This window comes from Alosa sapidissima, chromosome 18, assembly GCF_018492685.1.
Source record: "Alosa sapidissima isolate fAloSap1 chromosome 18, fAloSap1.pri, whole genome shotgun sequence".
In the NCBI taxonomy this organism is placed as follows: Eukaryota; Metazoa; Chordata; class Actinopteri; order Clupeiformes; family Clupeidae; genus Alosa; species Alosa sapidissima.
In genome coordinates, this window is record NC_055974.1 from 1,919,401 (window position 1) to 1,930,292 (window position 10,892).

Consider the following 10,892-nt stretch of genomic DNA (forward strand, 5'->3'; position numbering starts at 1 on the left):
CAAGGTCTTTAGTGATCGGTTCATATGACATGTTGACATGGGCAGATAAGATGTAAAGCATGTGTATAGCATGACACAAGCCATACATATACAGTATATAGTATTTATATACAGTATATATATATATATATATATATATATTGATCAAGTGGGATACAGATCCCTTGCATTGAAGCATTAGCATGACATCATCGCATAATATGATATTTACATGGAGCCATTTGCCAGCTTGCCTGATGAAAGCAATGATATTTTGTCACCGCTCTGAGACTCTCATAGAGGCTTTGTTTGTTTTTGTTTGTTTCTCTTCGACACGGGTAAATGAAAGTCACTATTTAAAGCAGGTTAAAGGCTGCAGTCTCATGTTTGAAGAGGTAGTTGCAACTTGTTTATGCCTGGCCTTATCATCTGGTGATCGCTGTCAGAGACCTTAGTCACCCGCATGTAGATAAAGAAGCATGTCTTTTCTTCTGCATCATGTCTTAAATCTGATATGAGTCGGAGGTGATCCATCCAATACCAAGACGACATAGTAATCAGAGCATCAGGACCGTTGACTTAAAACACATTCCATTCGCCAACACGTTTGCACCTGTCTTGTTAGTTGTGCGACATCCAGCGTTAAGTTTCACCCTGATTTCTCCCCTTGGATGGACGCCAGGCGCAGAGTAACCTGGGCACGCTGGGCAGAGACACATTCAGCAGGCCCGGGAACATGAGCAAGTTTGTCTGTGGTCAGGCCCACTGAGTCACTACTCACACCCCTGAGGTTCAGTTGGCTAGGTGTTTGGCTGTGTGTAAACGGGTTGGTGTGTAGTGGTTAGCGTAGCGTAGTGGTTAAGGAGCTGGGTGCATGCAGTAGCCTGAAAAAGTTGTGGGTTCAATTTCCGGCTTCCACCGTTGTCCCCATAAGCAAGGCACTTAACTCCAAGTTGCTGCAGGGACTCCGGCACATATACTGTAACTGAATGTGGGTTAGAGACCTATTCTCATGTGATGTGGGTTAGAGACCTATTCTCAGACCCTATCCACTTCCCTTTCACAGGAGTCCTTCAGTGTATGTGAGGTGACACTTGTAGGCTGTGCAGGACACTAATCAAGGGAGGGAGAGCCTGACTAAGCACCTTTGGTAACTAGTCTAGGTAAACTGCAGGACGCATTAACTTCTCTACGCTAAAACTATGAAAGTGCCGTCACCATGGCTACTGATGAACACATAGCTTGTAGGACGCCACATGCTGTTCATGTTTGCATGTCAGGCACTGTGTCTGAATTGCGGCATGAGTCAGAGGCATAGATAATTATTTATAATGCCATCAAAACATTCCAATAACGTCAGGCACAGAAATGTTCCTTGCTTTAAGCCCTGCAGAAGTCATTTTTCATTTTTTATTTATGGAGTCTACAGGTCATATCTAGATGTGAAGTGGGAATAGGGTCAGTCAGAACAGTCATAAACAAAGAGTGCTAAACATGAGCCTTTTCTGGCCATAATCCAGCTGGGAAGTGAGAGTTTTGTGGTGCTTGAAGTTTCCAAAGTGGACAGAAGGTCAGTAGGTCACTGTGAATATGAAGTAGAAAGAGGCCCTGGCATAAACCTGAGGCTTAACAAAGAGGGTGTTGCACATGAGACTTGAGTGTTCAGAATACAGTGTGAAGTGGGAGTCTGGGGATGCCTGAATTTCCCAGCGCTTCAGTTGGCTAGAGGTCAGAAGGTCACATCTGAATATGACATAAACATGAACTGTCATAAACAACCATGAGGTCAGACAGGCTGTAGCAGTTTAGGGGTCAGTGTTTGTGTAGCTGTAACTGACCGATCGACTGACTGACTAATGGGGCATTTGGTTGGCAGGGCCACGTGGATGAGATGTGGGGTCTGGCCACACACCCCTCCCAGAACGTCTTCCTGACCTGCGGGAACGACCGGCAGCTGTGCCTGTGGAACGCCGAGGAGCACAGTCTGGACTGGTCCACCACTCTGGAGGTATGTCACACACACACACACACACACACACACACTCCCAAATGTAGTCACACACACACACACACACACACACACACACACTGAGACACACACTGAGACACACACACACACACTCAAATATAGACACAGACACACACGCACACACACACACACACACACACACACACACACACACACACACACACACTACAGTCTCACTTTGAATTCACACCGAGCTACAGTCGATTACAAAATAACTTCTTAGACACCTGTTGAACTGCCATTCCAAGCAATCAATGAACTGCAATAGTAGGTCCCAGGCACTCAAATATATAAGAGGAGAAGGAATTCTTTAAAAAGCCTTTATTGAATCTGGCTTAGGTCATTTAAAATATTGAGCCAACATGTTTCGACCGAACATGGTCTTTTTAAGGCTTTTTAAAGAATTCCTTCTCCTCTTATATATTTGAGTGCCTGGGACCTACTATTGCTTTATTGGATTTTCCCTACCCCAAGAGCACCGCTTGAGGACTGAGGATAACTTCACCTGAGCGCCTGGTTGAACCTCTTGCATGTCAATCAATGAACTGCAATGTACACAAATCAGTGTTTTACATCTCTTTGTAATACAGAGGGTTAACATAAATGAGAAAAAACCCAGGATAACCTAGGATTTCTCCATGTCGCTGGTCATTGAGGAATCTAATTCTTGTTAATCCAGTGCTCAGTGTGAATCTTGCTGTTTATGTTTTTCAGGAGTCGGGACTGTGTGCAGACTTCTGTCCCAGCGGGACGGTGGTGTCTGTTGGTCTCAACACAGGCAGGTGAGTCTTAACCCAACCCACCAATTCATCAGCACCAACCATCACCATGTCCTCCTCTGCCATCACTGGTTGTGTGTATCACCTTTGTTCCAACCATGCCCTAAACCAGACAGCTGATTCTAATTGGCACAACTCTTCAACCAGGTAGATCAGCTAATTTATGAAATCACCTGTGTTAAGTGCACAGATAAAAACAATACATGGTAGGACGTTTACTTTCTGAAGCCGAGTGTTCCATCTCTGCGTACCAGTGAGCATGGCTCTCAGGTGTCTGAGTGGTCAGGTCTGTGAGCATGGCTCTCATATGTGTAAGTGGTCAGGTCAGTGGAGACCCAGGTTCAAGGTCAGTTGGAGGCCCGGCTTTCTCCTTTCGCTACACTTTCCTGTGATGAGCTCAGTAGGTGGGTTTACATGGACAGTTTTTTTGTCATTCCGATTAAACTATTCCGATTGAAAAATGTGTGCCTTCTGTTTACATGGGGTACGTTCTATTTCAATCATGTGCTTTCAGTCATGTGCTCTCTTCTTTGGTCGAAATAGCCATTGTTTAACTTTTACTTGAGAAGATACAGCAGGCAATCCAATTGACTGTATACCTGGCTGTTCAATCGGAATAAGAACGGAGTACACCACCTCTTAAAATTCTATTCGCATCGGCAGTTTTTATTCCGATTGGGACATTTTTCTGATTCTAATCTGAATAAAAGTGTCTATGTAAACCCACCTAATGTGGCACCAAGTATTGCCATATTTATTTATTTCATATTATATGGTACACATTTCTTCTGAAGTTCACAATGTGGCACACAAGCTTGTTTTTCTCATGTCACAGTGTAAATGGGAAGGTAAGTATAAGTACATTTTAGCATTTGTCAGTATAATTTTGTCACACCCAAGGTTACCAAGATGGCTGCAGACTGGATTGTGGTAGAAATAAATCGCAGTGTATTGCAGAGTCGAATCACAATACTTGCTTTATCGTAAAACGTAAAAGAATAATGTATTGTGACTCAAATATCATGATAGTATCGTATAGTCACCTCTGTGGCAGTTCTCACCTCTATTAGCCAGTCTGTACATCTCTTCTGTAGTCTGTCTACCACTCCTGATGTATTGTCTGTCTACCACTCCTGATGTATTGTCTGTATTTACCACTCCTGATGTATAGTCTGTCTTAAACACTCTTGTCTCCTGTAACCCTGAATGGATGTGTATTGTGAGGTGTGTTAGGAACTGTCATCAGAGATTAGGATCTGCCTGAGTCACTTGTGCAAAACAAATACAGGGTTAGGGGTGTGAGCATGCTATAATACAGGGTTAGGGTGTAAACATGCTCTATGCTATGGATTGCAAATACAGGGTTAGGGTGTAAACATGCTCTATGCTGTGGATTGCATCAGGAGTTCATGTGAAGTATTTGGAATTAACTTGATTATCTTTCACTCTCTCCCATTCCCACCCCACCCTTTGTCCATGCTCTCCCACGCAAGGTGGTTGGTGCTGGATTTGCGGACGAGGGAGGTGGTGTCTGACCTCACCGATGGTAACGAGCAGCTGTCCGTCATGAGATACTCTCCAGGTCAGAGGTCATCGTCCACCACACCCTCACCCAACACAGACTACAATCACAACCCTAACCCTCACCCAACACAGACTACAATCACAACCCCAACCCTCACCCAACACAGACTACAATCACAACCCTCACCAAACACAGACCACAATCACAACCCTCACCCTCACCCAACACAGACTACGATTACAACAAAGAAATGCTCAACATTGAACTTGATTTTGGTCACAACAAAATAAAGGAAATAATGGATTACTGATTAGAAATGAACAATCTATTTATAATCCTCCATCTGTCTTAACAGATGGAGGCATACGCTTTATCGTACTATTTGTGTCCTACTATTGAGTCCTACAAAACATATTTTTCATGGCACTTTATTTTCGAGTTTCCAGCTGTTTCTTTGCATTGTAGCTCACTTGCAAGTCATTTTGGATAAAGGTGTCTGCCTAATGTAAGAGCATCTGTATTGGTATTTGAAAATGTGGGGGTAGAGAGACCATTCGCTCAGATGATTTTTTAGCTGTTAGGGTTCAGCACTCTGACTTCTCCGCAATTATCCCCTCTCTTTTTTTTCAGATGGAAGTTTCCTGGCCGTGGGTTCCCATGACAACTTCATCTACATCTACAGTGTGTCGGAGAGTGGGCGGCGCTACACGCGTTTCGGGAAGTGCACGGTGAGTGTGGGCGTGAGCCGGCCGGGTCTGATGGGACTAGTCAATGGCTCATTGTTAGAGATAATAATATGCTGGTTCCAGTGTGCTATTAGCACAAGACCCTTGTGGGGTGATTTAACTCAAAAAGTATTTGGGGTCACTGGAGTTTACTTTTAATTGCCGCTTTTAACTTTTTCTGAACAATCGATGGATAAAATCTGGCAACTTTTAATTCTAGATAAAGTGGCCGAGATGTTTAATTAAATGGTGTATCAAAGGTTTGTCGATAAGACAAATGCTCAATTAAACCATATAAACGATTGCTGTGCTAAACTTTAATGTTGCTGTAATGGAGTGAATTTAATCTGTCTGTTGCTTGTGCTACACCAGGGACACTCCAGTTTCATAACCCATCTGGATTGGTCCAAAGATGGGAAATACATCATGTCCAATTCTGGAGATTATGAGATCCTTTACTGTAAGTGGATATACTTTACCTTTTACTGTACTGCTGTGTGTGTGTGTGTGTGTGTGTGTGTGTGTGTGAGAGAGAGAGAGAGAGAGAGAGAGAGAGAGAGAGAGAGAGAATATGTGGTTGGACTTGATAATACAGTAAGTGTTTGCTTGTGTGATATTTTGTTTGTTGTTGTTTGACATCTTACAGAAAGACTTTTGTGTATGGCATAAATGAGTGTGCCTTTGCATGTATTTCCATGTGTATGAGCATACAGTCAGCTGGCACCTGCCATGTGTTGTAGACTGTGCTAGTGGGAGTGTTAACTGTGTTAACTGTTTCTGTCTCCAGGGGACGTGGCTGGAGGCTGCAAGCTGCTGAGGAATCGCTACGAGAGTAAAGACCGCGAGTGGGCCTCCTACACCTGTGTGCTGGGCTTCCACGTTGTGGGTAAGGCGTGAGATGTTGGCAAACGGGAAACTTTATTTGAGGAGATGCTCCAAAATGGAACAGGTTCCTCCTTGGCCTATGCTACGCATTACCTGCAAGTTTAAGGAAAATTGGGGCAATTTGTTTTTTGTGTTTACAAGCAATCAAACAGCCTGACGAGCACACCAAGGCAGATGTAATAAGTGTATGTACAATACAGCACAGCAAGAGCAAGACTCTGCCATTGTTTCTTGAGCACTGCAATGTACTGTGCATAACCTGCAAAGAAAACTGCAATAAATGATAATGATCAGGACGCTCCTACATTTTTTTATTTCACAAAAGAACATAGAGATTTCTGATGGTTTTTTTTTTAGACTTTTTAAGTGAACCGTTTTCTTTGATTTGAATGTTCTTCTAGTTGCCAAACACCTGATAACATTCCTATCAATAGTCCCAAAGCCTAGTCCCTAAGCAATGAGGCCCAGCACGCTCTCTCAGTTGGTCACACAACTTTATTCAACTGACTACAATTTTAAATCCTCACCTAAAATTCAACCCCGCACACCCAACCTGACATATCAGTGATGTGTTGATAGCACTGATCATTGTGCTGATAAAATAATGCCAAATAGGTCTGAGCACTTGAGTGGTCACATCGTCCAGCCTGTCCTATGTTTAATGGAAACTGATGCAATCGATATGCTTACTTATACAGGAGTTTGGCTGGAGGGGTCAGATGGCACGGACATAAATGCACTCTGCCGTTCCCACAACGAGAGACTGGTAGCCATGGCAGACGACTTCTGCAAAGTGCACCTGTTCCAGTACCCCTGTCCAAAGCCTAAGGTTAGACACACACACACACACACACACACACACACACACACACACACACACACACACACACACACACACACACAAACACAGTCCTCCAAAAGGATAATGACCCAAAACACACAGTTAAAAGCATGGGTAAGGGACAAATGGTGGACTGTTCTCTGGAAAGAGCTGAAACATTCAATCTGCAGAAGGCACCCTTCAAATTTGAGACAACTGGAGTAGTTTGCTCAGAAGAAGTGGGCAAAACTACTTGTTGCCCGACGCAGAAGTCTCATTCAGAGCTACACTAAGAGTTTATTTGAATTGCCTCTAAAGGTTGTGGGTCCGTGTATGATTCGTTCATTTGATATTCAATTGAGAATCCAAAATCAAAAAATGAAAAAATTACTTGTTATTTCATTATTTGTTTATGAATGTGATACAAACAAACAAATAACCCTTTGTTTTTCAGACTTTTGATTTCGTGGTCAGATCAAAAGTAGAACATTTAAAAAACGGCCCTAGGGCCAAAACTGATTTTGATATTATTTTTTTTCGATTGCCGTCACCCAGAAATTATTTATTGACTTCCATTGCCAGCTGCTGCTTCTGTTTTGCAGTGTTAATTCAGACTATCAGTACGATTATAACTTTACCATACACACAATTTTTTTAAAGACAATGGCTATATTTAAATGTCCACTTGGACAGAGCAACAGAATCTCAGAATCTTTTTCCTTAGCCGACAGTCTAAACGAATAGGTTTTTCTAACTTGTATGCTCGATTTGAATTATTTGCTCTGCATGTGAATGAAGTTGTAGCCAACTTTCCTTTGATCAATGTATGAACGATGCTGACAAGCGTGTCCCTAGTTACCCTGTCATGTCATAGCTAGGCTACCTCTTGTCTCTGGAGCAATCTCACCAGAAGTTAGGCTACTGCAACTGGCTGCCTTCCAATGACGTTGTCGACAATAGATCTGAGCTGATAGATCTAGGCCTATAGAACATCTATCCGTGCAATAACATGGGCTAATACTACATAGTCCAGTCATTATTTCTATAATCATGGGGCAACACTTTGGGGCGATTGCAATGTTCATAAACGAAACAGGCATAAGAAGGGAGACGATTCAATAACGAAACCGAGTTTGCCTTCATTGCGCAAGTCGCCCAATTTCTTCCTAGTTGCTAGACAATATTTTGCTAGGGATGGTCAAAAGTCCCTAAATCTAGCAACAGTCACTAAATTGAACACTGACAGGCCTTAAAGACCAAGAAAGTGACATCGGATTGACTTCCAGGTCACAGAAATCAGAAAAATGTAATATTAAAATCAGTTTTGGCCCTGAGGCTGTTTTTTTAAATGTTTTACTTTGATCTGACCATTAATTCAAAAGTCTGAAAAACAAAGCATTATTTGTTTGTTTGTATCACATTCGTGAACAAATAATGAAATAACCAGTATTTTTTTCATTTTAAATTTTGGATTCTCAATTGAAGGTCAAATGAACGAATCATACACGGTCCGTTGTGCAAAACACTATTAGATGAAGTGGACCATCAATTTTGTCAATGCCATTTTCATTTGTTTTATCATTTAAAATATTCTGTTTAATGAAGAGTCAAAATCAAAGTCCAATTTGCATTCGAGATGGAATAAACAATGATGAATGCTAATTACATTTGTCATTATTTCAAAGAAAGGCTTTTCTCTTTTTGTGGAATGCCATGCCATGCCATGACTATAGTTCGCTCCCTACTAAATCATAATGGTATGTTTGTCGCTGTTAACATGCACTTTCTTTTTGTTGGCGCCATGGCTTACTTCTGTTTTCCAGCTTGATTTTTTATTTTATTTTTTTCAAAAATCGCTGTGTGGAATTTATTGCCCTCTGCTGCCAACAAGAGGAATCGTTATTTTGAGTGAAAATAGCAATAAAACCTGGTTTTGGTTCCACTGGATTAACTTTCCGATGGTTTGGCTTGTGTGAAGTGGTGCAGAGAGCTTGGATGTTCTTGGTTGTTTTGGCCAAAGCTGAAATTGTTTCGGGGCCAAACCAAACAATTAAAACAAACGCCTGAAGCAAAGTTCACAGATTACATGAAAATATATCAAGATACTGTGTACAACACTTGTACACTCTAATAAAATGGTATTGCCAATATCAAAACATTCTTGATTGAGTGCAAACATTGCTACTATGCTTGAAGCTTTACTTTGGTAAACCAGATGTTAAAACCTGTCCAATTTTCGATTATTATTTAAGATTATTTTTTAAATCAACAGCTATTTCTTGTCATAACAAGGATTTCCTTGGATGTCCCTGAGAAGACACAACCATTGATCCTCATTTCTATCCTTTAGGAGTTAGAAATGTTCTCTCTCTTTCTCTCTTTAGGAGTTAATAATGTTTGGCAATGAGCCTGTTTTGGTGTTTGCAGTGTATATAAATGCAGCATACCTTATGTGTGTATGTGGTTTTGTGAGCCCTTGCAGTGTTTTTGTGTGACCTTGCACCAAACAGCTCTTTTTCCCTCTCTTTTTGCCCACTTGATGATCTCCCTGTTCCCATCGCTCACTGTTTTGCACTCACGCTATAAAGGCACTATGGTTTGAAATAAAGATGATCGAATCATTAATTCTCTCTCTCTCTCTCTCTCTCTCTCTGTAGGCACCTAGTCATAAGTATGAGGGTCACGGCAGCCACGTGACCAACGTGTGCTTCACTAGCAGCGACAGCCACCTGCTCTCCCTGGGGGGCAAAGACACCTGCATCCTCCAGTGGAGAGTGACGGGCAGCCCCAGCGGTGGGGCAAGAGAGCATGCGGCCTCCACCTCCAGCTCCACCTCCACCAACTCACCAGAGCTCGGAATGTAAAGAGAAATGAAGGGGAATGGCTTGGGAGTGGAAGGAGGTAGAGAGAAATGAGAGATACCACTGCAATGTGCTCTGTCATATGAACAGGCAGACAAGCAGAAAACAAAAAAGGATGGGGGAAAAAATACTGAAAGAATGGTAGAAAAGAAGGAGGAAGGAAAGAATCAGAACTGTTAAGCTCCTGCCATCTACAGAAAGTTTTAGTAGGATAAAATCAACAGTGAAAAAACAGTTAAACCATGATTATGTCTTCTCACAATATGATTAATGAATAGGAATCTATGAAGCGGATGGTGGAGGTGAATCATATCAGTGTATGCCGCAGCTAGTCTGTGTGTTCTATTTGCCGTATGTAACTCTGAAGTGCCTTCTTCTGACCCTAGCCAAGCACATTTGACCAGCAGTCAATATACTAGATGTGACAAAGCCAAAATTGATATGACTTGCCTCTTGTGCTGAAGAACATTTTTGGATATAAACAGATGAAATAGACTGTGTGTCTGTGTGTCTGTGTGTGTGTGTGTGTGTGTGTGAGAGAGAGAGAGAGAGAGAGAGAGAGAGAGAGAGAGAGAGTGTAAACTATTAAAAGCACATAGGCTGCATCACCAGACCATTAAGGCAGGTGTTAGATAAGATCCATGTCCATGTGCTGTTTCCTGTCATAATGGACATCATTAATACACAATAATACACAATATCGCTTACATTTTCATTTCTTCAGCTTTTCTCTTCCAGTACAGTGTGGCTAGGGATTCCTGTGTCTGTGCCAGGGCCCTTACCAGCCACTTGTAGAGCCATCCAGTTCATAACACAGTTCATAGTGTGATCCAGTGTGAATATGGCATGAGTATTACATTTTCTGGACACATTTTGTGTGTCCTTGAACAGTTTGTTATACAGCAAAGAAGCCTGAAGCTTTGCCTGTGTCTATGCAATGCAATATCTATACAGCATTCCAAAGTCATTAACATTCCTTTTTGTAATTCGTTTTATATTGTCATAGTTTGTGTGCAATGTAAATGTAATTTTGCTCTATAGTTCTGTCATTTTAATCAGATTGTAATAAAGCTTACTCAATGAATAGTCTTGTTTTTAATTTTGTAAAATACATTATTTTAATCTTTGACATGTAATATCAAGCTGTTTTTTTGTGCATCTCTTTTTCACAAGCTGGATTATTCAAAGAAATTCAGACTAGTTTCTCATTTCAGGCTCAGACTTTTAGAATAAGAGCAGATAGTGGCCTTCAGAATAGCCTGACTTTTGTGTGAAATGTTTGCTAAATT

At 41.6% G+C, this 10,892-nt stretch overlaps 1 protein-coding gene across 2 annotated transcripts in view; it reads left to right on the forward strand.

Annotated features, from left to right (window-relative positions):
• eml3 (EMAP like 3) overlaps positions 1-10,687 on the forward strand; it is a 46,000-nt gene extending 35,313 nt beyond the window's left edge. For both annotated transcript variants that reach the window (XM_042069045.1, XM_042069046.1), the window contains 8 exons: positions 1,856-1,987; positions 2,723-2,790; positions 4,281-4,369; positions 4,943-5,040; positions 5,410-5,497; positions 5,825-5,923; positions 6,621-6,751; positions 9,400-10,687. In XM_042069045.1, the coding sequence (XP_041924979.1) occupies positions 1,856-1,987; positions 2,723-2,790; positions 4,281-4,369; positions 4,943-5,040; positions 5,410-5,497; positions 5,825-5,923; positions 6,621-6,751; positions 9,400-9,606 (912 nt within the window). In that variant the 3' untranslated portion in view covers positions 9,607-10,687. The remainder of the gene's footprint in view (positions 1-1,855; positions 1,988-2,722; positions 2,791-4,280; positions 4,370-4,942; positions 5,041-5,409; positions 5,498-5,824; positions 5,924-6,620; positions 6,752-9,399) is intronic.
• Positions 10,688-10,892: the final 205 nt, after the last annotated feature.